Source organism: Thamnophis sirtalis, unplaced genomic scaffold (genome assembly GCF_051295495.1).
Source record: "Thamnophis sirtalis isolate CommonGarterSnake01/CBP01778 unplaced genomic scaffold, rThaSir2_p1.2 scaffold_2, whole genome shotgun sequence".
In the NCBI taxonomy this organism is placed as follows: domain Eukaryota; kingdom Metazoa; phylum Chordata; class Lepidosauria; order Squamata; family Natricidae; genus Thamnophis; species Thamnophis sirtalis.
The window spans coordinates 67,077,917-67,100,962 of NW_028261382.1; the positions used below are offsets into that span (position 1 = coordinate 67,077,917).

General features: G+C 43.1%; 1 protein-coding gene across 1 annotated transcript; it reads left to right on the forward strand.

Moving 5' to 3' along the window:
- Positions 1-2,896: 2,896 nt before the first annotated feature.
- On the forward strand, positions 2,897-19,651 carry LOC148048899 (hydroxysteroid 11-beta-dehydrogenase 1-like protein B). Its single transcript, XM_087705859.1, has 6 exons — positions 2,897-3,050; positions 5,249-5,379; positions 13,777-13,888; positions 15,511-15,696; positions 17,658-17,801; positions 17,887-19,651. The coding sequence occupies exons 1-6, from the start codon at positions 2,969-2,971 to the stop codon at positions 18,099-18,101; spliced, it is 870 nt and encodes a 289-aa protein (XP_087561985.1). The 5' UTR covers positions 2,897-2,968; the 3' UTR covers positions 18,102-19,651.
- Positions 19,652-23,046: the final 3,395 nt, after the last annotated feature.

The window sequence follows — 23,046 nt, forward strand, 5'->3', positions numbered from 1 at the left end:
AGAAGGCATTTGCAATAAGAGTCAGAGGATTCCGCGAAAAGGAGCGAGAGAATCTGAAACAGACCTTTGTTGAAGCCTTCAGCCATGCGGTGGGAAGCCCGGGACTTAATTTTGATTGGCAGATTCGGAAAATCTATCGCCAGAATTCGTTGGTAGCGGAACAGCGACAGCTCCCGAGGGACATAATTATATATTTCTCCACAAAAGAATCCAGAAACGTGATCATGCAAAAGTTTTACAATAATAGTTTGCAAGTTGATGGCCAGGACTTGATTGTCTTCAAAGAAATACCATCCCAGATGTTAAAAGCAAGAAGAGACTATACTTTCTTAACTAAAGAGCTTAGAAATCATCAGATTCAATATAAATGGGAGGCCCCAGCCGGCATTACGGTCACATTTGAGAATTAAAGACTTCGTCTCAATTCTGTTTCGGAGGCTCGAGATTTCTATTACAAGACTTTGAAGGCGGGACTTCCTGATTCACTTGGAAAAGAGGAAAGACAAGCCGAAGGAGAAGGCAAGCAACAGACCACATGGCTGCAAGATGGAGGGGGTAGCTCTCCCTCCCTCGGAGAAGCAGAAAAGCGGAGATCGAGGATCTAGACATTCTAAAATATTCGTCAAAGTTGTGGATTGAACGGGGGTTTGCGACCTCTCTCCGGTAGAAAAAGCGGAATTGGATATTGGTGGGGTGATGCTGAATGTATATTTGTAAAATGCATGCAGAATGATTTACGCTGTTTAAATTCTGTTAGAAGGGAAAGTTTGATGAGATTATTTTAAAATAGAAGGTAAACTGATTCTTGTTGAAAGTATTATTTGAATATGTGGAATGATCCATGCTATTTAATTTTTATTAGAAGGGAAAGCTTGGTGAAATTATTTTGAGCTAGATTTTAAACTAATGTCTGCATAAATTTGATAGTGGTAAATATCAGAGAAGCAAGGGATGAGGGTAAAATGCATGCGGAATGATTTACGTTGTTTAAATCCTATTAGAAGGGAAAGCTGGATGGGATCATTTTAAGATAGAATGCAAACTGATTTTTGTGTAAAGTAATATTTGATCCACGCTGCTTAGATTTTACTAGAAGGGAAAGTTTGGCCAGATTATTTTGAGCTAGATTGTAAATTGATGTCTGCACAAATTTGTATAAATTTTGACTCTTGTGTGAATTACTGTTTGAAAATAAGGTTAAGAAAGATTATTTGGAGGGATTATGGGAAATAGTGGTAAATATTAGAGAAGCAAGGGACGAGGGTAAAATGCACGCGGAATGATTTACGCTGTTTAAATCCTATTAGAAGGGAAAGTTTGATGAGATTATTCTTCTCTAAAGTAATATTTGAATATGTGGAATGATCCACGCTACTTAAATTTTACTAGAAGGGAAAGTTTGGGGAGATTATTTTTGAGCTAGATTGTATACTGATGTCTATACAAATTTGTATAAATGTTTATCTGAATATAAGGTTAAGGAAGAGGAACGGGAGAGTCTACAGGAGGTTGGGGTAAATAACAAAGAAGCAAGAGACGAGAATAAAATACATATAGAATGACTTACACTATTTAAACATAGATAAAGATGGGGGGCTGAGCTTAATACAAAGAGTTCTTTTTTTCTTTTTTTCTTTTCTTTTTTTTTTTCTTTCTTTTCCTTTATATAATTTGTATTTTCTTTCTATCTATTTTTTTTTAATATATTACTTTTATTTTTAATCCATACGATCATAAGATACTTTAGATAGAGGGCAGTGCCAGGTGTGGGCCCTGGGAAGTCGGGAGGATTAGGGATGGGGATTTATGGGGGGTGGGTGGGTGGGTGTTAACATAGTCTCAATAAGAAAAAGAATGCACTTGTATACGGTTGTTCTTTTTTTTCCCTCTCTTTTCTTTCTTTATATTTTTTTTCCTTGGTTTATTTTATTTTTTATCATATTATATTAATAAACAACAGTTGAATAAAGGAATACACCAAGGAGGGAGGTAGAGGGAAAGAAGAGGGAGGAGTAAGGAAGGAGTAAGGGGAATGTAAGGAGGGCGTGCTGGGAGTAAGGGGAGAAGGAAGGTTTGAGGGGAAAGGGAAGTAGGAGGGGAGTGTTAGAGGGAGGAAAGGAAAGTATGGAGGATGGAAGTGTCAGGTGGGGTTGTGAATGATGAGTTGTGTTTTCTTTTTTATTTTGTTTTATTTCTTTTCTTATAGCAAATATCCAGTATATAAGTGACTGTAAAATGGAATGTGAAAATGAATAAAATATATTTGAAAAAAAAAATACTTAATTTAGTGACACTTTGAAGTTGTAGCGGCAGTGAAAAAAGTGACTTATCCCTGTTTTTCACTTATGACCGTGGCACCATCCCCATGGTCACATGGTCAAAATTCAGACGTTTGGCAGCTGATTCACATTTATGACGTTTGCTGTGTCCCTGGGGGTCACGTGACTTTCTGATGATCAAAAGTCTTCTGATGATCAAAAGAACTTTAAGACTTGTGGACTTCAATTCTCAGAATTCCCCAGCCAGCATGCTCTGGGAGCTCTATCCAATCAAACCAATCAATTTGGCCCACTGACCCAGGCCCAGAAATCTTCCCCTCCCTCCGGAAAAGAACCAGTCAGGGGACCTTGTGAAAGGCTGGCATCAGGATTGCTGGGGTGTTCATGCTTTCTACACACACAGTGATGCAAAACCTGTGGCCAAAACCCCCTCAGGCCAAGGCCTCCCAGGCAACTTTTGAAACCGCTGTGATATTTATCTTGGATGGCTGTCAATCCCTCGGTCCTGGAGAGAACCCGAGTCAGCAAAGAGGCACCGCCTCCCCCACCCCCTTGAGCCTTGCCCTGATTGGGCGCCACCAAAGCCTCCTGTCTTTCATCAGAGCTGGGAAAACTCCCTTTCTGAACTTGGCGATGTGCTTGCAAAGAAAAAGTGCGTGAAGCTTCACGAGAGAGCTCAGACGCTGGCCATGGCGCTCCTCAAAATCCTCGTCCCTCTGCTCATCGGCTTCTGCGCTTACTATTACTACCCACAGGAAAATTTCTCTGCAGGTAAGGAGGGTAGATTTCCCCCCCCCCCCCATGGGGAGGCCAGGCCATTGCTGTGCTTCTGCCTTTTTTCTTTTCTTTTTTAATTACCCTTTTTTTCCATTTAATGGGAAAAGAATGGGCTTCCCTGGAGAGGGGGAAATGTGGGTGAAACTCCTGCATGCAAGATGTGAAGGAGGCGAGCTGGTTTTGGTCTCGCCAGGAGGGCAGCCCATTTGTGGTGTTCCTACAATGGGCTTGGACCTCCACACTAAAGAAAAGGGTTGGGGGTCGCACAACACACCCCAAATCCAGCATTGAGGCAGACGTCATCCATCTCTTTAAGCCCATTGCCTGGACACCACTGATGAGCACATGCGAACATCCCTTTCTTCCTCTGTGTGATTTTCTCTGCACCCTCTCGTGCGCCCTATTATTCAGAAAATCTCCCCCCCCCCCAAGGGGAAACGGCACGTTGGATAATCTCCAGATTTCAGATTGGGAAGGGGATGTGGGTTTCAGGAAGTAGAAAAGGGCAGGATGGAGATCAGGAAGGCTGTCAGAAGTCCTGGAAGCATCAGCTTTGCATTTCAGCTACATCCAAGCTCTCGTGGCAAATGGTGCCACACACTGGATTCTCTGCTCACACAGTCCTGTTGCAAGAAAAGGAATCCATTAGCAAATGGTGGTGCCTTTCAACAGATGGAATCTATTGCCCAGGGCTGGGCAGCCAGCTTTCATCCCTGTCCCAGATACCTGGATGGGTCACCTCAGAGGAAGAGACGGGGAGCTGCTTTGGGGGCTTGAGGTTGAGCCGACCTCTGCCCAGCCCCAGGGCACCTGGGTGAGCCCCCATCCTCCACCTACCCCGAAGCAGCAGCACTGATGGAGTTTGAAGTGGCTGCAGGGCACCTTGGCAGTTCTGCAATCCCTTACCTGCAATTCTCACCCACCTGGCGGGAGGCTGAGCATCCCTGATAGTAAGTGTAGCTGGTGGCCAGACATATTCTACTTAGGTGGCAGTTAGGAGAATGTAGAAAGACCCAGGTTGAGGTGGGCAATGCACCGGCCAGGAGGAATTCTGGGAGTTGAAGTCAAAGTCTCTGAAGTTGAGAAATTCTGCCCTCCCCCCTTGCAGGAGCAAATTGCAGAAAATGGTGCTGGGGAATCCTGGGGGCTGAAGTCCATAGATCTTTAAACTTGGCTGGGTTGGGAAATTCAGGCAGTGCAGAATCTGGGGAATGAACTTGGGGGGAGAGATGGGGGGGGAGTAGAATTTGGGGCTGAGAAAAGATGCAATTAGCCCAAGAAGGAAAGAACCAAGTGGGGAGAACCAGACAATCCGCTTTCTCCACCGAAACCTGAAAAACCCCATTAAATCCCACCCACCGAGAAGGAATTTCTCTGCCATCAGCTGGTTCCACAAATAATTAGTTTAGGGGGGTGGGCTGCCCTGCTCCTATTGACAACTGAAGATCCCCCCTCAGTTTGGAGGGCTGTTTGTTCTCCTTCGGGGCGGGGTGTGTGTAACTTTTCTCCATGCCAAAATGCCCCCCTCCCTCCCTACTTCTCTGGCCAAGCCGCGGAGCATGGGAGGTGGATGCTCGCTGGGCTCTTGGTTGCTTCGCTTCGACGTGGGTTACCAAAGGGTGGTGGGGGGAGCAGCAGACCGCTGGCATCTCCCGAATGACCTGTGTCCCCGATGAACGGGGGGGGGGAGGGAGGGGCGCTCTTGGAAGCGAAGCCTTTCGTTGGAATTTGCCCCGAGAGAGAGAAGAGGCGGCTTGATGGGGCTCTGGTGGGGAATCGAGTAAGGGTCCAACGGAAGGGGGAGGAGGATAATGCTGTCACCCCTCCCCGACCCCTTATTTGCTCCTTTATTCACTTTCCTGCCCAAGGAGTGGCTTTCAGAAGTGCGCCCATTAGAACCGTCCCTTTTAGACGACACACCCAATTGAATAAAAAGAGGAAATGTAAACTGCTTCCAATAAGTGTTTGAAGCGGTGAAGCTTGAAGGAAAACTCAGAAAATTCACAGAAGGGAACACAGAACAATACAAGAGGGCTGGAAGGGACCTCGGAGGTCTTCTAGTCCATCCCCGCTGTTCAAGGCAGGGAGGTCCACGCGTGGGGCCGTGGATCTCTTCCCTTAGTTAAAGACCTTCGGCCAGCCTCGTTTTCCTGGCAGCGACATCCACGGGCCGTCTCCTCTTCTGCCCGCAGAGATGGTGCGTGGGATGCGCGTGTTGGTGACGGGTTCCAGTGCAGGCCTCGGGGAGCAAATTGCCTACGAGTTTGCACGGATGGGCGCCCACCTGATGCTGACCGCCCGGAGGGAGGAGCACCTGCGGAAGGTAAGCGGAGAGCGGGAGGGATACCCCCCCATCGCCTGAACAGGGCCAGCCCTGCACGGTTGGCAGCCTCCTCTTCCCCTCGGCCCATGCGCTGCCTCGCTCACTCTTCAGCTAAGAACTGGACCGCTTTCCCACGCGAAAAAGAGAACGAGCCCCTCTCCACGCTTGGAACTGGGGAGAGATTCTCTCCGTATACCAAGGTGCTTTTTCAAGCGGCAACGGGAGTTTTTGGGTTTTTTTTTCTTGGAAGACATTTCGCTTCTCCTCCAAGAAGCTTCTTCAGCTCTGAGAGGATTCCATTCCCACCATCCAGTCAGAACTGAAGAAGCTTCTTGGATGAGAAGCGAAACGTCTTCCAGGAAAAAAAACCAGAAACTTCCGTTGCCCCTTGAAAAAGCACCTTTGGGACAGCCATGACCTTGCATGATGGAGAATCTCCATAGATTCCCTCCCCAGCTTCAGTCTCAAAAGGGTGCTGGGTGCTGGGTGCAAATCCAGCTCCTGCTTTTCAGAGCTGGGGCAGCTCCCTTCCTGCTTGCTGGGGCACACCGATGCCACACACAAACACACACACACACACACACACCAGCCATTCTGGAGGGAGGCTCTGATCAACACCCAACCTCGGTTACAGGAAACCGAATGTCAGGAAACAGGCAGGGTGGGGGTTTATAATAAGCATGAAAGTTAATCCTGCTGCCATCATTTGCTCTTGACCCCCCCCCAAGGTGATTTAAAAAAAAAGACGGTAGCCACGCATCTTGACTTTTGTTGTTGTTAAAAATTAGTAGAGATTCTTTTATTTCTATTTTATTTTTTGTTAGAATTTTTCAAAAAGCATGCAAAATTTACGTGAGGGAAAAATAAAAAAAATTAAATTAGAAAGAAAACATAGAATCATGATTCCTGCCCTCTTTTCTATTACATAGTTGCCATCTAAATTCTTTCACCTTCCTGTTTAACTTACTTTTTAAATCCCCAATCCATAAATCATCCGTTTTTCTCTTTGTCTTTCAACAACTATCCATGTAAGGTTTCAAGTCTTTCAAAAAAGCCTTTCTTTGATCAAACTAGTCAGTTTCATTTTTTCTTTTTTTTTTAATAAATATTTTTTATTTTTGTTACAACATATACACACAACAATAGAGAAACAAACACAAAAAAGAAAGAAGAAAAAAAACACCAAAAAACCCCATCATCACATACAGCATGTCGTTTGGTTACAGGTGTTTTAACATTTATCATTCTTATACATTTATTATTTCATTTAATAGGTTATAATTTAGTATCATTTCTTATTCCCCTACCTGTGGCAATCCATCCCAACTACATTTCCCCCCCACACACACACCGTATCTCTCTGTTATATATATATTTAATACACACAACAACAATAATAAACACACACACACACACACAAAAGAAAAAAAACACAAAAAGAAAAAAAAACCATCATTACATATAGCATGTCGTTTGGTTACAGGTGTTTTAACATCCACAGCCTCGAATAATATTTACCATCTCAGATTTTTCATCTAGTATAACTAAATACCTCACTTTCATTCTACAATATATATTCAGTTACCATTAGTATTATTTTTCCCCAGAAAATATACTTATGTTCATTATTATCCTTGTACTTCATACTTTCAAACAGAGATCTTATTCCTTCATTTTTCAACAAAACGTCACTACATATATATACCAGTTTTCAATTATTCCCTTATTAAAATTATTTATCAGCAGCAGAATATTATTATAATACGCTCTTAACATTATACATTATATCACCAGACCTCTATTAGATATACATAAAATCATTATTATCCTTATCCTTTTTAAAGCAAAAAATTCTAAAATATTCAATTCATTGATATATTAATTTTTCATTGTATCATTGTTAGTTTATTTCACAGCATAGTTGTATCATCATTTAACTTCTTCAATTAAAGCATAAGTATATCCTTTTTCATTTCCAAGTTTTTTTTCCCCCTAGCCACCGATAAAACAAATCCCATATCTTATAAAATTGTTCATCCTCTTGTTCTCTAATTTCAAGTGTCAATTTACTCATTTCAGCACAGTCCATTATTTTTCGGATAACTTCTTCCTGTTTTGGTATTGTTTCATTTTTCCAGTTTTTTGCAAATACAATTCTGGCTGCTGTTAACACATTTACAATCAAATATTTTAAGTCTTTGTTGTAGATTTCTGGTATGATCCCCAATAAAAAGACCTCTGGTTTAAAGTCTATTTGTTTGTGTGTCATTTTCTCCAACCACATGTGGATTTTAGTCCAGTATCTTTTAGCTTCAATACTACATGTGGTAGCATGACCCCGGTATCTGGTGAATTTCCAACACTTTTCTGATTTATTCTTGAACATTCTTGCAATTCTAGTTCGGGGTAGATGCCACCTGTAAAACATCTTATACAAGTTTTCTCTATATGCAGTAGACATTGTCATTTTATAATTTTGAGACCACAATTTCTGCCAATTCTCTAAGTCAATCCCATACCTAAAAAATTTTCCCCAAGCTATCATAGTTTCTTTAACTTGTTCTTCTTGCAATTTAACCTCCAATAAATATCCATATAGTTTTTAAATTACTTTTTCATCAGTACCTGTTAAAATTTTGTCTAACTCAGTCATTTTATTGTAGAAACCTTTGGTTTTTCTATCTTCATTCTATCTAGATTGTATCTGTACATATGAATACCAGTTCATTTCTATCCCTTCTTGTTTCAACTCTTGAATAGATTTGAGTTCACCCTCTGCATTCAATAATTCAATATATCTAACTTTGTTCCTTTTTATATATTATTGGATATGAAAATGCTTCAATTGTTGATATCCAGACTGGAATTTTTAAGTAGTGTAATCTTTTTACCTTTTCCCAGTTTAATAACAACACCTCCCTTATATAATGTCTTCTAAAATAACCATGTGCTTTAGTTCCCTTATACCATAAGAAAGCATGCCATCCCAACAATAAATCATGATCTTCTACATTCTATAATCTAGAGTTTTTTTAGTGATATCCACTCCTTAATCCACATCAAGTTTGTTGCTTGGTAGTATAGCTCCCAATCAGGTAGGCCAAATCCTCCTCTAGATCTAGCATCTTGTAGCAATTTAAGTTTTATTCTAGCTTTTTTCCCTTGCCAAATAAATTTCAAAACTATTTTATTTAAATCTTGAAAAAAATCCTTAGCCAATCTGATTGGGATTGTCTGAAACAGGTATAGAGTTCTAGGTAAAATGTTCATTTTAATTATAGAAATTCTTCCCATCATTGATAAGTGCAGATTTTCCCATTTCTTCAGATCAATCGCTATTTGTTGTTTTAGTCTGGTGTAGTTGTCCTCCTTAAGAGTGCTACATCTAGGTGATAAGTATATCCCCAAATATTTAACCTTACTTGTAGTTTGAATCTGCAAAGTTTCTGACAGCTCTTCCTTTTGTGTTGCTGGGATATTCTTTGTCATAATCTTTGTTTTATCTTTGTTTATTTTCAAGCCTGCTACTTTTCCATATTCCTCTATTCTTTCTAGCAGTTTAGGTGCTGTTTCTAGTGAATCTTCAAGAATAAAAACTAGGTCATCTGCAAACGCTTGTAGTTTATACTCTTCTTTCTTAATTTTCATTCCTCTTATTTCTTCTTCTTCTCTGACCTTTCTGTTTAGGACCTCTAATGTTAAGACAAAGAGTAGTGGTGATAATGGGCAACCTTGTCTCGTACCTCTCTTTATTTCAATAGGATCTGTTAATTCTCCATTTACCATTATCTTTGCTGCTTGTTTCTGATATATCATTCGTATAGTTTGAGTAAATTTCTTGCCAAAATTCATCTGCTCCAGTTGTAAAAACATAAATTGCCAATTCACATTGTCAAAAGCCTTCTGCACATCAATGCCATTTGTTTTTCAGGGTGGGCCTCATAGTATTCCAAAGTATTCAAAATCATTCTCATGTTGTCTTTAATTTGTCTTTTAGGTAAGAAGCCATTTTGATCTGAGTGGATGAAGCCATTTAAATATTTTTTAAGTCTCTCAGCTAGTATAGATGCAAATAGCTTGTAATCTGAATTTAATAAGGAAATTGGTCTATAATTCTTAATTTGTGTTAGATCGGTCTCTTCCTTAGGTAGTAATGTAATATACGCTTCTGACCATGACTTCAGTATTTTGCTCTCAAACATCACTTCATTCATGACTTGTGGTATCTCTTTCAAAACAATCAGGTCTTGACCGCCAATTTGAAGCTTAGTGTTATAAGACGCTTGCAGTACCGTATTTCTAAGCTCTCTTGTAGTAAAATATATAATGATGTCTCGAGGAAGCTGCTTCTGCTTTGCCAGCCAAGAATTAACACGGTAAGCTTTGTCGATTTGCCAGTCAAGGTTGGTCCCTGGTCTTCCTATCAGGTGGTCAAAAGCTTCCGATAGGATCTGTTTCAAGTTCTCCTGTTTCTCCTCACGCAGCCCCCTTACTCTTAATGCAAAGTCCATTTGTCGATACTGTATCATAATAATTTCTTTTTCAGCATTTTCCACTTTTTGTTCCACCACCTCTGTTTTCAATGTCAAGTTAGTATTGGCATCATTAAGAACCTCTAGAGTATCTTCCATTCCAGAAGTATGTTCTGTCAATACAGTTACAAGTCTCAGCATTTCATCTCTAATTTTAACAACCTTAGCGTCGATTTTCTCATACAGCTCCTGTTTAAGTCCTTTTATTTCACTTTTGATTTCTTCTTTCATTTCTTTTATTTCCTCTTTTCTCTCCTGCTTTATCACCTCTCTATTATCTCTAAGCTTATCTTACATTTTAATTGTCAGTGCATTAAGAGCCTCGCTTAGTTTGCTCAGGAAAAATTCTTTTGTTAACACATCCCCAGTAGGGGGCGTAGGAAGCGGAGGCTACAGCTTTGTGCCAGGCACTGGGGATGTGCCCCTGGAAGTAGAGGGTGACGACTTCAAATTAATATTTAGTTTTGAAGCCATTTCAAAATTTATCTGCCTGCAATTAATAAAACTCTGTTGCCTGAATATGCAACTTTAAGTAAAGAAGCTGAGTTCCCCTTTTACTTTGAAGTTTAAGGCTTGGCAAAACTTTCAGTGAGTAAACATTATAACAAGACAGTTCAGCAGATTCATCACCATTTAACTTCCAGATAAGCAAGATTAATGAGGGAGTGAAAGTCTTGTAGAAATGAAACTAATTAAAAAGCTTCTGCTGGCCGATTGTGAAACAAATGATAAGCATTCTCCTTTGTTTTGAATTCTTGTAACAGTTAACAAAAAGTGTTCATTATTACCGGAGAAACCAGCCTGCTCGGCGCCATTTTAAAAGCCTCTAAGTAAATAGTTTTTTGTTGGAGAAAAAGAAAAGAAGCTAAAATCTTGATAAACAATTATTGCCCACGTAATACGGATCCAGCTCGTGATAAGATTAAATCAATCAAAACTTTGAACTGAGTGGGGGAGACCTACTTTGTCCCGCACAAGGCAGTTTGAAGTTCCCAGCACGGACAGCCGTTCTGCTTTGGGCTAGCCCCCCTCTCCCTGCAAGCACAAAAGCTGCAAAAATCGAAGAGCATTTGCCAGCAAAACAATTTCTTCTTTCCTTCTTGCCTGAAGGATAAGAAAACCTGATAAGACGTCAGATGGAAGATCCTCTAAACAGGTACATAGCCAGGAATTCGGAGGCAGCTGGTTTTTTGCTGCCACCACCAGCAGGCTCCACCCAGGAAACCCTGTGATCATTTTTCTTTCTTCCATGTTTATACTTTATATACAGGGTTTATCATTCTAGTAGATCTAGGTTCTCGTTTTTCTTTATAGCTCCCATCCCCCGCCGCCCCTTCTTTCTCAATTCCACCTACTGCTCCTTCTATTTTTTCGGTCGCGGTTGTAGGTAGTTCCAGTAGTTGTGCCACCGAGTAATCTTTCACAGTTTTCTCAGCCATTTCTCTAAAGTATTCTGCGTAAAAAGCTTCTGCCTTCTCGATTGTGTCTATCCTGTGTCTTTGTCCTTGCCATGTACATAGTAAACCTTCCGGTATGAGCCATCTGTAATTAACACCTTTTTTTATCAATACTTTGGTCAGGAATTGGTATTCTCTTCTCCTCTCTCTCACCTCTCTAGGAATTTGTTTGAGAACTACAATCTCCTTACCTTTATATTCTAATTTTCTATCTCCCAATTTCTGTAAGATTTGTGATTTAATTGTTTTCTTAGTAAATCTTACATATACTTCCCTTGGGAGAGCATTTCTCATTGCATATCTTGTATATACTCGGAAGCTTTCGTCTATTGTTTCTATTATCTTATCCTGAGATCTCTCCAGAACATCTATCAAGATCTTTGAAATTATCTGAACTAAGTTCTCTCCTTTTTCTTCTTCTATGTTTTGAAATCTTAAGAAAAATTCAGACCTATCCATCTCCCATCTTAATATTCCACTACTCTCTCTTTCATCATTGCTTAATCTGCTCTCTAGCTTCTCAGTTTTCTTCTCTCCTTGGATTTTATTTTCAATTTTTTGAATCCTGTCTTCATATTTCGTCATCCAGTTGTGCATACTTTCAATTTTCCCTTCCATTTTATCAACTTTTTGTACTATGCTTTGGTTTTGTTGTTCCATTACCTCCATTTTTTCCCCATACTCTCAAAACTTATTTACAAGGGTGTCTAACTTGTCATCCTTACTGTCAATTCCTGCTTGCATTTTCTGCATCGCTTGCATGAGTGTTTCAAAGTTTGCTCCTTTCTCTTTTTCATGCTGAAGCATTGACTGTGTTGTCCTCTGGCCTCCCGCAGGTGAGGAAGTTGATGTAGAGCCAAGAGGGGCTGCTTTTCTACTCATAGTCAATTAGTATTAGAGGGTGGAAGATTATAAGTACAGTGGGTGAAATGCGTAGGGGACAAAAGAGAGAAAAAGGAGAGATAAGGAAAGAAGGAAAAAAAGAAAGAGAAAGAGAGAAAGGAAAAAAAAGAAAGAAAAAACTCTTCAAACTATTTTGCTCAAAGTTTAAAGTAAGCCATCTATTGATGTCCCAATGTCTTCAAAACAAAATACAAAAAGAAGACATAAAGTAAGAGAAGAAACCCCCCCTCCAAAAAAGGAGGGGTGCTTCAAGCCACAGGTGGAAAAAAAAGTGTAAGTAGCCAAAAGGTCAAAAAGAGTGATCAAAAAAAAAAATCAATGTCAATATCTCCCCAACAAAATGGTATGAAAATAATGTTGAAAAGAGAAAAGATGCCACCAAGCTAAAACAAATAGTCTTTTCAGACTCTTTTTCCCCCCCCTAAGATAAAAGTCTTTCCAAGGTCACTCTCAGCTCCATCGCAACTCTGTTATTTAGTCTAACAGAAGTCCAGATAAGGAAACAATAGCACCTGTGTTGGTAACAATAGTTCAAGTCCGCTAGATGGCAGTATTAGCTTGTAGCTTATAGCTTGCATTAACTCTGTTAAAACTTCCGTAGCGATTGCTAATTACTAATTGTTAAAACGCAACCAAAAAGCTAAAAGAAAACAAAGGACAGATATTCAAAGCACTTTAGGTTTAAATTCAATGTCCCCACAAGATTCAAAGTTAGAAATATCAACAGCAAAAAGAGGAACACAAAAAGCCGATTTAAATTACAAGAAAGTCCAGCCCGGTTTCCAAAGATAAAAAAAGGAACAGAAAAGATAATCGTTCAATTGGCAACATTTATACTCGCCGCTTTTCTCACTAATCAGCCTTATTTTAAACTAAGTTTCCAAATTTAGAGTGTTCTCTTTCCAACAAAAAAAGATTTAAAACTCACACCAAACTACATGTTCTTATCCAGTCTCTTTAGGGCTATCCGCAGTTTCAGCAGCCTTGTGGCTGGTCCAGAAATCACTGGCAAAGAGAGGTTTCCCTAAGTCCCCAGAGACCTTGCGAACGTCTCTGGGACCACTGGATTTCCCTCTACCTTTCTTCGGGACAGCTTAGGTTCAAAAAAGAACCGTCCAAATGACCCGGTTAGATGGTCCCTCAGGAGCTGCCTGAAAGTCCGTCTTCTCACTGCTAAGCCCCACCTTCTTCCTCATCAGTTTCATTTTTTCCACAAGTTTTCTCATCAATATTACAAGTCATATTTCCTGTTTCATTTCATTATTCCTTTATCTTTGTGCATTTCATCGATACAATATGAAATTTACAATATGTAAATTTCTGACACTTATTTTCTAATTCATTGTCCATAAAACCCCATTAAAACGATTTCCGTTCCATCCTAATATTAAGATTCACAGAGATTCAAGCGCAGTGTCATGGCCACCATTGTGACTTTTTCAACCAAACACCGGTTCTTGTGAGTCCTTTCCAACCCTTTGCCCCCTTTTTCCCTTCCTCTTCAGGTGGTGAAGAAGTGCCAGGACCTGGGTGCCAGTTCTGCCCACTATGTGGTTGCAGACATGGGCAACCTGACCGCTGCCCAGATGGTGGTGGAAGAAACCAAGGCCAAGTTGGGTAAAGACGACTTTCTCCATTTCACCCAGGACCAACCCTTGTGACTCCTGGGGTGGGATGGGGTGGGGTGGGGTGGGGGAAGAGACAGATTGAGGAATTGGATCAGAGGGGGTATTCAGCCGGTTCAGACAGGCTTGCGCAAAAGGATAGTGGAAATCGTGGGTGAGTCCGCTTGCTTGCCCTGGCTCTATGCTGTCCTACTTAAGCACGTTTTCAAGCCGTGTGCATGGGTGCAAGCCACGTGTGTGATCAAAGTGCATGCATGGAAGGCCAAACACATGTGTGCAAGCGAAGCGAGGGGCATGCTCCAATTTGCAAACCGGTAGGGAAAGTAAGTGCCTATTGAATTGGATGCTCTGTGTGAATGTAGGTAAGGCTGTCTTCAGCTTCCCTTACTTATCCCAGCCGCGACCACCTGCCCTTCCTAGCATCATTCATTCCTCTCTATAGGAGTTGTCTCCCCCACAAGCGCTTTGCTGTCCCCTCCTTTCCTGCATGGGGAAGTGAACCCAGAGAGGTCATGTTTCCATGGCTCCTCCAGAAATGGGGGAATCCATGCAGCAAATGTGGAGGGGGCAGTACAGTGGCCTAGAGGTGGAGCTCTCGCCTGACAATCGGGAGGCTGTGAGTTCAATCCTAGGTAGAGGTAGGTATTTCTCTCTCTGAGCACATTGAGAATATTATCTGCTGAATAAAACTCCGCATTGGCAACAAGAAGGGCATCCGGCCAATAAACACTCAGCTCCATTCAGTTGCCCCAACTCTATCCCACAAGGGATTATGGGGTCATTAAACGTCAAAGAAGAAATGGGGTGGGGGGGCAACTTCTTTGAAGGCCAACGAGCAATTCAAATCTTTGTGGTGTACCTGTGGAGACACTTTTTCTGGACTTTGGGGCTGTACATAGAGACATGTTTGGTCTCTCGGGGTTTGTGAGAAGGGCTTCATGTGCTCTGCATCACACGTGGCCCTTAGAATCCAGAGCTGGCCACCGATATTAGGCAATGTGAATAACAGAATAACACACAAGTGGGAAGGAATCTTGGGGGGCTTCTAATCCAACCCCCTTCTGAATAGCAACAGGACTTACTTATACACTGCCCCATAGTCCTTTACCACATTCAGTGCTTCAGCATTCATTATCTGCATGTTGCTCCCAACAATCTGGATGAGAGGCTAAGTCAATATTGAGCTGGTCAGGATCGAACCCCAGGCAATGGGCAGAGTACCTGCAATGCTGCATTCTAACCACTGGGCTATCAGGCCTCCTTGCATTCCAGAGGGATGAATTTAATGACAATAAAGTGAGCAGGAAAAGCAAGGATGGCCAGCAGTGGGGGGAGGGTGCTCATTCCTGTCCTGGAGGATCAACCATTTTGGCTCCTGGCCTTACAGAGGCCCAAGATACCTCAATATCTAGCCCTGTGCCGGCCTGGCTGGCCAACCTTCACCTGCACTAGGCTCCTTCCAGTGCTGACCTGTGATGTCAGGATACAGCCCCTTTGCAGACCTCTGTGTGCCCATGCTGGAAGACACCCTCCACGGATGGCAGCAGGCCAGCACCAGAAAAAGGTCAGTTTGCCCCTTGTGCCCTGAATGCTCTCTGTACTTCGCTCCCCCAGGAGGCCTTGACCAACTAGTCCTGAACCACGTTGGGGGAAGCTCCTTTGGTCCCTTCAAAGGAGAAATTGAGCCTGTGATCAAGTCGATGACAGTGAACTTCTTCAGCTACGCCCAGATGACCATCTCTGCCATGGATCTTCTGCTGGAATCTAAGGGGAACATTGTAGTCATCTCCTCCATGAGTGGTAGGCACCGCAATCCTCACACAGGGCTGGCATATGGATGATGCCGCAGTGGAGCATTCGTTTGTGCTGACGGAGGGACTCTCCTGCATGTGACCCTACCAGTTCTCAGTTTGATGACAGAGGATTTGCTTCCAGGTGTCATCCCAGCACCAGCCCCTCCATTTCCCCATCCCTTTCTCTCCTTGCATCCCGTTCTTCCTTGTATTCCTTCTTATACTCACATTCATTCATTGCCTCTTATTCCCCAGATTTCTGGTCTCTTTCTTCCTGATGATCTCATCCACTCCATCCAACCATCATTTCTCAATCAAGTCGTTCCATTTAATTAATCAATCAATCAACAAACAAACCAATCAGAATAGATGATCATATTTCACTCTTGGTTTTTATCTGCCCTTCTCATTGTAAGCGCTGTAACTGACTTTCTTCTCCAGAAGACAGCTACAATAAGCAGGCTTTAACTGGCTGCACATCACCTTTGGGGTTGGGTTTCTTTGCAATGCAGAGATGCAATCAGCTCATGCACAAGCCATTAGCTATGTTCTACCCACACATCCCCGTCAAGTCAAAGTGACAGGTATTGGTCACTTAGCAACTGTTACAATATAGACCTACCTTGAAGGTCGTTGCCACTTGGATTCAAAATTCCAACGGTCCCCCTCCCCCCACTCATGGACCCATGGCCAAAGGTTGAACACCTGTGACCATTTGCAGCATCCCACAGTCACCTGACTGCATTTGACAAGAGTTTTGCCAAAAACGGGCACTTCTAGTTTTCTCCAAAACCATGCCCATAGTAAAGCGTTGGTTTGCTGAATGACTGCTGCAAAAAAAAAAAAAGGATTGCAAAATCAACCTGATATTTACAGTCATGGTGGGCACTGGGCGGGCTCCAGAGACTACTTGTATTAAAGTAGATGTGGAAGGGCATTGAAAGAATTGCAAGAGTGGAAGAAGAGCCCAGCAGAGATTATGCTACCTGAGACTTCTCAGGAAACAATAACTGAATGGAAAACTGCTGGTGACCTTCTAATGCTGCACCATAGAGAGTATTTTAACTCGTGACCCGACAATTGCGCGATAGACATATGCGTGCCAACAAAATAGCGCCGATTAAAACTCGACGTCAGAATCGCACCCACAAATTCGCGACATCAAAATTGCGCCAACAAAAGCGCGATGTCAAGCACAATAAAATAAAATAAAAATTAGGGTTAGGGCTAGGGCTAGGGTTATAACGTATGTATACGCGTCCCACTATGTTAAAGGCCCAGCACACTCACTGGGCTGTCTATAGTTTGTTGATGACGCGATTTTGTCATCGCTCATATGTCATCGCGATTTTGTCAAAAATCAATTAGCGATTTTGACGTCGCATATCTATCGCGCATTTGTTGGTGAACCATTTTAACTAACTCTGCCTGTGTAGGGTTTGCCAATTGCACAGTGGCAGATAGGACAGTGCTCCGGAGGGTTAACATCATTGCCCAGAGGATCATGGGTTGCCCCCTCCCCACTTTGGAAGAGCTTTATAGCACCTGCTGCCTTAAGAAAGTTCAAAACATTCTCAAAGATCCATCTCCTCCTGGGCACCCTTTTTTGGAACTATTACCATCTGGCACATGGTACAGGATAATAAAAACAAGAACAATCAGGCAGAAAAACAGCTTTTATCTCAGGGCAGTAACTGTACTGAACTCAATTGCATAGTGCAATATTAATGCAATATCAGGGTTTTTTAGTTCAATTGTATAGCATGTGAAGGATGCGTGTTTGTGTTTTATTTTTATAGTTATAATGTACACTGAATATGGCATTTAATTTCCTTGTACAAGGTGCAAATGACAATAAACTAAACTAAACTAAACATATGATTGGGGAGAGAGATTGAGGGAAAGGAGAGAAGGAACAGACAGTGGGAGCAAACCATTTCTCTGTCCACACCAACCTCTCCCTCCCAGGACGTGTCCCGGGCCCCTTCAGTGTCTCCTACTCAGCAGCCAAGTTTGCTGTGGAAGGATTCTTCACCTCGCTGCGTACTGAGTTGCGCCTGCGGAACATGGACCTGCCCATCACTGTGGCTGTGCTAGGCTACATCGACACTGGTGAGTGACACATCAAAACCCACCTTGCCCAAATCCAGCACCCTCCTCTCAGGCTGACTACTCAACTTTTTCTTCCTTTCTGCAGAAATGGCCGTGAAGATGGTGGGAAACAAAATCACCCAGAGGCCAAGCCCCAAAGAAGATTGTGCCCGGCAGATTGTGAGGGGCGGAGTGTTGCGTTACCGTGAGGTCTTCTATCCTTACTGGGCACTGAAGCCCATCCTGATCTACCGAGAGCTGCTGCCGGACCTCATGGACCAAGTCATAGGCTATGGCTACAAGCCGGAGAACATCCTCTAAAACTAAAATCACCATCCGTGTCTCCCAAAGATCGGGACTGTTATGTAAGATCCCCGTTGGGAGAGTGAGTACGTTCAGCCAAGCGTTGTGAGAGTTGTGTTGGAGAACACACAAACCAGCATACAGAGACACTGCAGTTTAAATAGGCTTTTACTTTCATGGAAATAGAAATATCAGAATCCATCAAACAGTCCAAGTCATACTGTCAGCGTTCCAAGTATCATGCAGAATTAAATCAGAGTCCAAGGCAAAATGATCCTTAAAGTTCCAATTTAATAAGTCAGACATCTTAGCATATCTATGGAAATCCCAATTCTGAAAACTTCCTGGGATTCCACTCAGTTGAAAGTTCATGATCTTATCCCCACACCCATAAATCCATCACATGGTCCAATCTTCTTCGGCCATGCTGGCATCTCCACCCAGCTGGTTCCGGTCAGATGCAGAGGTGCAGAGACAAAAGATGACCTTGGCTTCCAGAAAGGAATGACAACAACACATTCCACAATTCTACTCCTTTTTATTCCCCCCTCCCAATTACTACACTAATGAAACAGCATAGTGAAATAATAGAAAGTGTGGCAGGCCAAAGATCCTGAAAGGAACATAACTACAGGCCTGACAGGCATCCTCTCCTCAGAAGAAAAATGTTTTCTGAAAAGAGAACAACATCAAAGTTAGCAATAAAAAAAAATAACCATCTCTTCCCCACCCAAGTGGCTTCGGCAAAAGGTACCCCTTCCAATGCACTAAATACTGTAAGCGACCCCTATATAGCCTCAAGTCTAAGATTTTTTCACCTCATAATGTGTTTCTCTTCTACCACTACAGGAGGAGGGGGAGCTTGGGTGGATGGTCTTATGCTGGACTCAACTACTGGTTTCAACAAGCTACAATGAAATACTGGGTAAATTTTCCCTAGAATTCTGGGTAGACTGAGTGGAACTGTAACTGGGTTAATTATCTTTTCTATAGGAAATGGACCTAGAAATTTTGGGCCCAATTTTTTCCTAGGCATTCTTAATCTTATATTTGGTAGATACAAAAACTTTGCCCCCCACATGAAAGGGGGGGTTGGAGCGAGCGGTGTTTATCAGCTTGCTTCTTGTAGGCTTCTGCCGCATCTGCTAGAGCCTTCTTCGTATTTTCCCATCCTTTCTTTAGTGTGTCCATCCATTCATTCAGAGACATGGTTCTCAGGTTCTCTAGGTAGCTCAGGCATGGGAACAAATTCCACGCCACTGGTAATCTGGAAAGGAGTTAATCCAGTGCTGCTGTGGATCGCATTGTTGTACACCACTTCGGCAAAAGGTAGCAAGTCCGACCAGTTGTCTTGCTGATAGCCCACATAACACCGGATGTATTATTCCACCATTGCATTGGCCCTCTCCACTGTGCCGTTCGTGCTGGGATGAAAAGCTGAACTGAGTCCTTGTGTGGAGCCGATGGATCTCAGGAATTCTCTCCAGAACTTGGCAGTGAACTGAACTCTGCGGTCTGAAATGATCCTCTTGGGCACCCCGGGCAGCAATAAATGTGTTTCACAAACATTTTCACTAATTTCTTTGCGGACAGCAGCCCTGAGCAAGCAATGAAATGCATCTGCTTGGAAAACAAATCAATAACTGTCCAGATTACTCTATTTCCACTGCTGTCTGGGAGTTCAACAATGAAGTCCCATTGCGATCTCTTCCCATGGTTGGCTAGGGCTGGCCACTTGTTGTAGGGGGGCTTCCCCAGTCGTGTTTTCATTGTTGCGGAAGTAGCACAGCTTTTTACATAATCTTCCACCTCCGATTTCATCCTTGGCCACCAAAATTGATGCCTGGCAAGGTGGAGCATTTTTAGGAATCCAAAGTGGCCGCCTAATTTTGCATCATGGCTTCGCTGTAGGACTTCCAATCTCAACCCCGCAGGGACGTACAGTTTGGACCCCTTCCAGGCTAAACCACCTCTCATAGTTAGGATGTCCTTGTTATTGTTCAACCACGGGTCTGCCGGGAGTGCTGCTTTGAACTCTGTCATCAGCTTATCTCAGGTGGTGACCTGGGCCACTTGTTGGTGGGAGGAAGAAAGGATGGGTTGAGCAACTTCTTCCTTCTTACTGTCGTACTGCGGTTTTCTCGACAAAGCATCCGCCAACAAGTTCTTCCCTTCAAGGATGTGTTTAATGTCGAATTTGAACCTTTGGAAGTATTGTGCCCAGCGAACTTGTTTGGGAGATAATCTTCGATGGGCATGGATAGCTTCAAGGTTTTAATGATCAGTCCAGACCTCGAACGGCATATCCCCCCCTCCAAGAGATGTCTCCACATGAGCAGGCTCCACCTGATCACAAACGCCTTTTTCTCCAAAATGGCCCACCTCCTTTCAGTAGTGGTGAGTTTCTTAGAGATGTAAGCGCATGGCAAGTGGTGGCGCTCTCTATTCTTTTGTAGTAGCACTGCAGCTATTACTACTGTCATCCATCTGGATTATGAATGGTTGCTTGGGGTCGGGGTGTTGCAGTATGGGTTCTTGGGCACAGAGCCGTTTTAATTTCTCAAAGGCTTTTTGACAATCCATTATCCATTTCAGGGGTTGATTTGCTTTTGGTTTTGTGGGGAAAGGCCCCGTTTTTAATATCTCAGTCAATGGAAGGGCAATTTCCGCAAAAGTCAGAATGAACTGCCTGTAGAAATTTGCAAATCCAAGGAAGTTTTGTAGTTGTCTGTGAGTACTTGGAGGTTTCCAGTCTAATACAGCTTTCACTTTTCCTGGATCCATTTCTATCCCCTCATTGGAGATGTGATAACCCAAGTAATCTAGTGAGGTCTTGTGAAACTCACACTTCGACAACTTTGCATATAGCTTGGCGGCCAAAAGTTTTTTCAGGACTTGCCATACCAGCTTCATGTGTTCTTCTAGGGTTTTAGAGAAGATCAAGATGTCATCTAGATAAACAAGCACTCCACAGTATAGGTGGTTATGTAGCACCACATTTATGTACTGCATTAAGACTGCAGGTGCTCCTTGTAGCCCAAATGGCATGACTTTGTACTGAAAACTGCCAAGGGGAGTGTTAAAAGCGTCTTCCATTCATCTCCCTCTCTGATCCGTATGCGGTAATTCGCCTCTCTCAAGTCCAGCTTGGTAAAGATCTTGCCTTTTGCCAAGTGATTTAGTATATCTTTCATGAGGGGAAGGGGATAAGTGTTCTTTTTGCATACCACATTCAAGGCTCGCAGATCAACACAGAGATGAACCCCACCATTTTTCTTTTCTCTGAAGAGCACTGGGGTTGCTACTTTCGACTTTGTTGGTTCAATAAAGCCCCATTTCAAATTGATGTCTATGTAATTCCTCAATTCAACCATCTCTTTGGGGGTCATGGAGTACATTTTCGGCTTCGGTAAGTTAGCCCCCGGTTTGAAGTCTACTGCACAATCTATGCGGGGTGGGGAGATAGTTGCAATCTTCCTCACTGAACATCCCCACTAAGTCCCAGTAGTCTTTTGGTACTTGTTGGATCCCTGGAGGTTTGGTGTCTGCTGCAGGTGCCACAGGTTCTGGATGATCTGAGCTGTTGGGTCCCATCATTCCTGGGTGGCCTTTTGGTTCCACCGGTGGTAGCGGCCCAAAGCCGATAATTTTCTAATGCCGTCCTCCCACTTTATTGTAGGTTCCCACTTGTCCAGCCATGCAAGTCCCAAAATAATTGGTTCCTGCATTCTTGGAGCTATAATGAATCTGAGGAATTCATAGTGGTGGCCTATCATCAACTTTACCAATTCGGTAATTTTAGTGGCTGGGGCCCCTCCAATCAGTGTTCCATCCACTTGCTCAAACCAAATGGGATGGTTTAGGGGTCTTGTACATATACCTAGTTGCTCCACAATCAACATGCTAATTAAGCATCGGGTGTAGCCGATGTCCACAATTGCCCCAACTTCCCCTTCCACTCCAGTTTCTGGCACTTGGAGGTTGCATTTTATTGTAAAGGGGTGGATGGGTGCACTAATCATTGGGTCATCTTCGGCATTCCCCTCCTCCGAGGCTTCCCCCTTGGTAGGACTCTTTGTCACCTTAGGTTGGGGATCCTCTTCCAGAGGTTGTTGGCCCAGATGACTCTTCTGTGGTAGCTTCTGGAGCCTTGTCTTTACCACTCTGGTGGTTGGTGCACATGTTTGTGATATTGGGGCTGGAGCAAAGCACTCTGATGCTCTGTGGCCAAATTGACAGCAACGCTGGCATTTTATTGGCTTCCCCAAGGGACAGAACCTAGTTGCATCTCTAACCTTAGGAACCACCTCATCACTTTGTTCTGCTACCAATTCTGCAGTAATATCCCTTCATTCATTTCTTCTTCCACTGTTGAGAACTCTTCTCTGTAGGAAGGTGGGGTAAGAACCTGTTGGGGCATTGCAGGGGATACTGGAACCAGTGGGGAGGTCAATCCTTCGGTTGGCCACTGCCCAGTTATCTGCCATGGTGCCATCTGCTGAGGGAGGGTAGGTGCCCACTGGCATCTCCTCCATCCATGACCTGGGGTTAAGACCCATCCCGGGGGTTTCTGATTCACAGGTTGCAGTTCAACCAACAATGGCTGGCAGGGGGTGGGGTTGTATGCCAAGGCCCCCTCTGCTGGCTTGGAGGAGCTTCCCATGCTGATGGCCAAGTAGGTGCCCACTGATATCTTTTCCTTCCATACTCTGGGAAGAAAGCCCAATTTGGTGGTGCTTCATTCACAAGCTGCAGCCCAATTTCTGATGGCTTGCAAGTGAAAGATGCTGGCCAAATCCCTTCTTGCTGGCTGGGTTGACCTTCCCATTTTGATAGGGAATCTGTTTTCAACTCAGTTGCAGGGTAATGGGTCACTTCATTTATCACTGTTTGGAAGGAGTAATTATCTCCACTCCAGTCCTCTAGTCCATTGCAGCTTTCACTAGTGAAGGGGGGCGGGGAA